The sequence below is a fragment of the Rhododendron vialii genome, chromosome 10a, assembly GCF_030253575.1.
Source record: "Rhododendron vialii isolate Sample 1 chromosome 10a, ASM3025357v1".
Classification (NCBI taxonomy): domain Eukaryota; kingdom Viridiplantae; phylum Streptophyta; class Magnoliopsida; order Ericales; family Ericaceae; genus Rhododendron; species Rhododendron vialii.
Window position 1 is genome coordinate 32,128,153 of NC_080566.1, and position 6,101 is coordinate 32,134,253.

General features: G+C 38.7%; 1 protein-coding gene across 1 annotated transcript; it reads right to left on the reverse strand.

Annotated features, from left to right (window-relative positions):
- Positions 1–1,134: 1,134 nt before the first annotated feature.
- On the reverse strand, positions 1,135–5,764 carry LOC131302438 (L-ascorbate oxidase-like). Its single transcript, XM_058329096.1, has 5 exons — positions 5,415–5,764; positions 3,112–3,204; positions 2,794–3,006; positions 2,506–2,685; positions 1,135–2,396 (listed from the first exon to the last, which is right to left on the reverse strand). Exons 1-5 carry the CDS (start codon positions 5,682–5,684, stop codon positions 1,443–1,445), a joined length of 1,710 nt encoding a protein of 569 aa, XP_058185079.1. The 5' UTR covers positions 5,685–5,764; the 3' UTR covers positions 1,135–1,442.
- Between the last annotated feature and the right edge of the window lie 337 nt (positions 5,765–6,101).

Consider the following 6,101-nt stretch of genomic DNA (forward strand, 5'->3'; position numbering starts at 1 on the left):
CTCTCGTTTGGACTCTGTTTCCCTTTTGGATATGGGAACAACGTGAATATGGGAGATTTTATAGGAGTGGGATATGAGAGATTTTATAGGAGTGAGATATATCAGATTAACAGTTTTTAAAGGTAAGGGTATTTTGGTCCTGAACTAATTCCTTTTTTAATTGAATTGGACTTAAGGCCTCACCAAAACCTAATTAGTGGACTAGAGAGGTTATGAAATTTAGAAGTGAATTTAGTGGGTTACAAATATGCTATAGTGGACTTCCCAACAATTTTTTTATTTATTTCTAGGGGGGGGGGGGGGGGGGTCAGATCCTATCCAGTATGGGGTTACCCTCCAGTCAGGTCCAGTTCGGCCTTTTGTGGGCTCTTTTTGGGTTCACAACAATGATCAGAACCGTTCACATTTTAGAGCTCGTTGAGACCAACGACCATACCAAAAATCACGTTGATCTAATACCGTTTGGTATCATTTCAAAATGTATTAAGTTTCGAAAAAATTTGTTGAAGGGTTGTAATCCTGTGTTTCTCACCTTTTTTTTTAGACAACATTAATGCATTTTGAAATGATACCAAACAGTATTTGATCAACGTGATTTTTGGTATGGTCGTTGGTCTCGACGAGCTTTAAAATGTGAACGGTTCTGATCATTATTGTAGGCCCGGAAAGGACCCACAAAAGGCCGAACTGAACGGGACTGGAGGGTAACATATTGGACGGGATCTGAACCCGGTGTGGGGTGCTGTTGGGGGTTTGGGCTTGGCCCATTTTTATTGGTATTTTACCAACATATGAGTCTCGGGCAGCCTTAGGTTAGAAATATTTTCTTTCGGTTGTCCTTGTCCTTTTAATCTTTGTAATTTTCGAATTCGAAGATTAATAAAACAAATTGCCGATAAAAAAAAAAAATAACCTTCGAATAGTAAAGAATACATTTATTTTTTTTATATATTCCCCAAACTAGTCTTAGCAGTCTACCTCAAAGCAAAGCAAGAGAATGAGAAGAATAGAGATCTCATTCTCACTCACAATGATTTCTCATCGGAATGGTACACACTACTTATTGATAAAGGTGTATTTCCATGAGAAATGATTTTCACATTTCCTTTTTTGATAACTATAATTATACTTCACTTTTTGTCTTTTAATGAAAAAAAATTACACATAAAATTAAATTTCACTGAATGACAAAAAATAGAGTGCACTAATAAAAAAAGAGTGCGAAAATCACTACCCTATTCCTATTTGCTTGATACGAGTGCAATTTTGTGTTCACCCTCCTAAAAAGAGGGTGAATGTTACCCTCCCCTTAGTGATTGAAATGGTGTAGATCCCACCACAAAGTGATGTCATGCATACATTTTTTGACAAGCAAATATTCTTTGCTTGTCTAGAATTTGAAGACATTCTGGCCCAAAACCAATTAACAACGTGATCATGACCTATGGGGAGACTTTGGCATCACCACAGCCAAAAATAGATGGTGGCAACTTGCCAAGCTTCTCAACCCCTTCTTCAAAAACCACACCCATACCCAAAAACAAGTGATACTCAATGTGGCAATGAAAGTACCAAACTCCCGGGTTATTGGCCCGAAACCTCAGAGCAGTCCACCCGTAAGGTTGAACCGACACTGTGTTCTTCAGTATCGGATCAACCAAATTATACTTCTTGGGGTCCTTGTGAATGTCAAACTTGCCTTTCCCGTAGCCCATGACCCAGAAATCATGCCCATGCAGATGCCAAGGGTGCGTCTCGCTGTCATTGGCTGACAAAGCATTGGCATTTTGAATGACAATATCAACTGTTGAATCGAATTCCAACTTGTAGATCGAGGTGCTAGTAGTGGCATTGGGATTCGTCGGGGGATTGAAGATGTCGTAGTGTCGATGATCGTAGCCGTTTGGAGGAGGGGATTGGTTGAAAACATGGTGCAGTTTCTCCTTGACCGCGATCAGGTAAGGGGTATTGGGAAGGTTGAAGGAGACATTATTGACAGACCACCGGATGTAACCATTGATCGTGTTTTGAGTATTTAGCAAGACTATGACGCGGTCCGACTTCCGGGGAGGAGGGGTGATGTAACCCTGTCGGGCCTTGATCGCTTGACACTGGGCTAATCGTGGCTCCACGTCATTCCAAGCCGGGCCTACCGGTGGAACCGTGGGAGGGGATGTTGTGGCGGGATTGTTTGGGTGGTAATTGAAAATGGCTAAGCCATTGGGAGTTGTGCTATTTCGAGCGACTACTTTTGAAACTATCCAGTAGTTTCTCGTAGGGGCCTGATCTGCTTTTATCAGGACGGAATATGTTTCACCGGAGTAAATAAACAAGTTCTTGACTACAAATGGCTCCACATTAGATCCATCTGCTTCCACAACAGTCATATTATGACCCTGCACATTTGAAGCTAAGCTAATATTAGTACTCATGAGTAAATGTCACTTGTTTAATTTCTGAAGTCATTACTATATACTATATGCAAACGAAACTGTTGCTAGTTACCTCGATTTCAAAACTAAGGGCCTCCAGCGATGTCAAGCTACCAATCCTCAACTTATACGTCTTCCCTGGAACCACGGTCATAACATAGGGAGAGCATTCGGGATTTGTGGCATTGCAAAGACCGGCTTCTATGCCTGGAGTTGAGCAATTGAAGCTCCCTTTTCCTTGTATCAAAAGCGACTGCAAAGCAATAAAACGCGTTAGGATCAACATGATATATAACGTATCCGGTAATGCTACAAATCGAGCCAATTTTTGTAGAAAGATGTGCAGTACTGGGTATTGTACCTGAGGCTCTCCGACCCAACCAAAGGGTATGGACAAGAGTCCAGTGGCTTGTTCGAAAGTGCTTTTGTGGTACCAATCCGTTAAAATGATGCTTTTCTCATCATCGTAGGTATAGGGCTCCGAAACTCCCGGCGGAAGCGATACTTGGATCATTCCATTCAACCCGTTAGCTCTTTGCAGGCCGTAATGTGCGTGGTACAAATATGTTCCAGGCTGCAGATTATTAATTATTTCAAATGCAAAATATTCAGAAGTATGTCGATTGTAAAATGTTGGAATAGAAAAGCTCTGTTTCAGAGGGTGGGTTTTTAAGCTTACCCTGTCTACCACAAATTTGTAAACAAAGGTGTCTCCTGGCACAATTGGACATTGAGTCACCCCTGCTACTCCATCAAACCAAGGTGTTCCTCTCTGCAAACAAAGAACGAAAATGCTTACTACGGCGCTTAGGGCGCGCAGTGGATAATACGTAGAAAGTGTAATGATACTCGAGAAAAGTGTGTTGATATCCGTAAAAGTATATTGATATCCAAACTTATTTAGCATTATATGCATATCATATTATTATTCACTATCTAGTGGACGGTTGTTGGCATTATATGCATATTGTATTGATATCCAAACTTATTTAACTGGCCGATCATGGGTGGAGAGGGATTGGTATTTAAATCATGTTGATCGGATACTGCTTGATACTTGATCGGCACACAATTTACATTGAATATAATATATTGTTCACATTGGATTCGAACCCATTTGTTTGCGTGTTTTCAATGTAAATGTGTGCCGATCAAGTATCAAACGGTATCCGGTCAACATGATTTTTGGTGAGGTTGAAGTTATCGACGAAATCTATGATATGAACGGTTCCAATTATTGTTATGAGCCTGGGATGGGCCCACAAAAGTGAAAATTGAACAGTGATTAGGGAGAGTAAAGCTTGAGAGGAGCCGCTTCCTATGCGAAAAAAAACAAAAAACAAAAACTTTTGGACTTTGAGAAGCCACGAAGGGTGTGTTTCGTTAATCAAAAAAAGTATTTATTTATTTTTTGATTAGCAAAATAAGTATTTATTTTTTAAATAATTACTTATATTTTGAATTAAATGTGATATACTTCCTCCGTCCCATTTTTATTGTCCATTTTCGTTTTTTGTGCCGTTCTTTCAACGCTTATATCTCTCAATCTACAATGTTTTCCATAATTTTGAAAACTTTGTATTGTAGATCTAATCGATAACTATCAAATAAGATCCATATTGTATATATTTGGAGATTCATATTGGAAGATATAAGCGTTGAAAGAACGGCACAAAAAACGAAAATGGACTACAAAAATGGGACGGAGGGAGTGTTGTGAAAGAACGATATGTTTCGTAAAGTGAAAAAAATAATAAGTACTTAAAAAATAAGAATCTTAACGGAACGGAGCCAAGTACAGCAATATCTCTGTGAAGATTCCCATGAGATCATTATAATGAATATGACTTCGAATTGTAAATGAAGACTAACGTAAATGAGTTAATCCTAAACATCATTGTTTAGAGTCAATGACAAGAGCTGGAAATTATACGACTAGTTTGTGTTTGTAATTTGTAGTATAAAAATATAGTAGAAAATAAACATAATATTGAAAACTATGAAACACGGATATTCTATTTTGGTCTCCGTATCACGTATCGTATCCGTATCGAATACCGATACTCTCGGATACTCTCCGGATACGTATCCGATATGTTTTTTTTTTAAAGTATTCTGCATTTAGAATTATTTTTTGGTATCCCGATATGTTTCGGATACACGCGGATACTTATTGGATACACTCGGATACGTTTTGGATACTCACGGGGGTAAATTATATATGTAATATGTTTTTTATTTACTTTTATATTCAACGTATCCCCCAACGTATCGTATCCTTCTTTTTGGAAAAAACACGTATCTGCGTATCCGTATCGTATCTATATCCCGTATCTGTATCCATGCTTCTTAGATTGCAAACAAGAATGGGTTTGTTTCAATTTCCAATCAAAAGTGTTGATTCTGTTGAACTCGTTCTCTGCTGTTGTAATCATATCTATCTTCTTGGCAGTATTTCTATTCCGAACCTTTATTTGAGCTTTTTTTTTTTTTTCGAATTAATCCCTACAGCCATTTCACACGCTTATGCAAACATGAAGGAACTCTTGCCTCGACAAAATTACAATGACTGACAAAAATTCTAGGTACACAAAATTGGAACGAAAAAAGCTACGCAAAAAGTTGTAGGGTGCATAGTTATGTTAAGCGTGTATCTTACACTACACCAATGCTAAATACGAGCCATAAAATTTATTTTTTTTTATGAGAAATGTAAGGTTCCGATTCATTCATTTGAAGTGAACGGTCTGAGCAAGTGAGTTTTGGCAAATGTTGAGCCAAAATTAAATTGGGTCTGACACGTTTTAAAAGGTGGGTCTGATTTGAAACGTGTTCACCACCGAGAGGAGATTAATCTCGTAATATTGACATGCGCAACATCGTTTACAGGTAAACGTAAATTGACTCGGAAAGTCAATAGTTGATGACTCTGTAACCTGCAAAACATTATCTTGTATTTTTCCATTCTCTGATCAAACTTACCTGATGAATCCCATGCCAATGAATGGCGACATTCTCAGTCGCCAAGCTGTTCTTGAGCTCCACGACAATCTTGTCGCCTTGCTGGGCCTTAATCGTCGGTCCCGGTGTCTGCCCATTGATGGTGATTGCTAGCTTCTGGTAACAATCCGGAGACTTGTACTCATACTTTACCTCCCACCTGTGATACCGGATTGCTGCCTCTGCAGAAGGAACAGAGAGCAGCAAAGAGAGGAAGACAAACAGAGTCACCAATTTAAGCTCATGCCCCATGGCTTTAAAATTGAACTGAATGAAATGGGGTGTAGCCAAATAGTCTTTTCCGTCAGTGGATTTGATGCTTGAGTTTTGTTTGCAATGTTTTGGGTATTTATATAGGTACGCGCATTTCCAAGTTCGTATTTTGGGAAGCGATCAACTCTATAAAATGAAGTTTACGCGTAAGCTTGTGCAGGCACCCGAATAAAAAATAGAGTCAAAAGAACAGTTCAACACTGTAAATTTCAAGGGAATTGGAGACAGATTGCGTAGTGATAAATTATCAATGGCTCTTACAAAGAAGGGTTCTACTAGGGTGGATATGATCAGTGGACTTTTGAATAGTTTAATTCTCTAACAAATTGATCTTTTAAAATGACTTGGGTGTGCACTCTACGACACCTTAATATAATATATACCAAGGGTAAACCA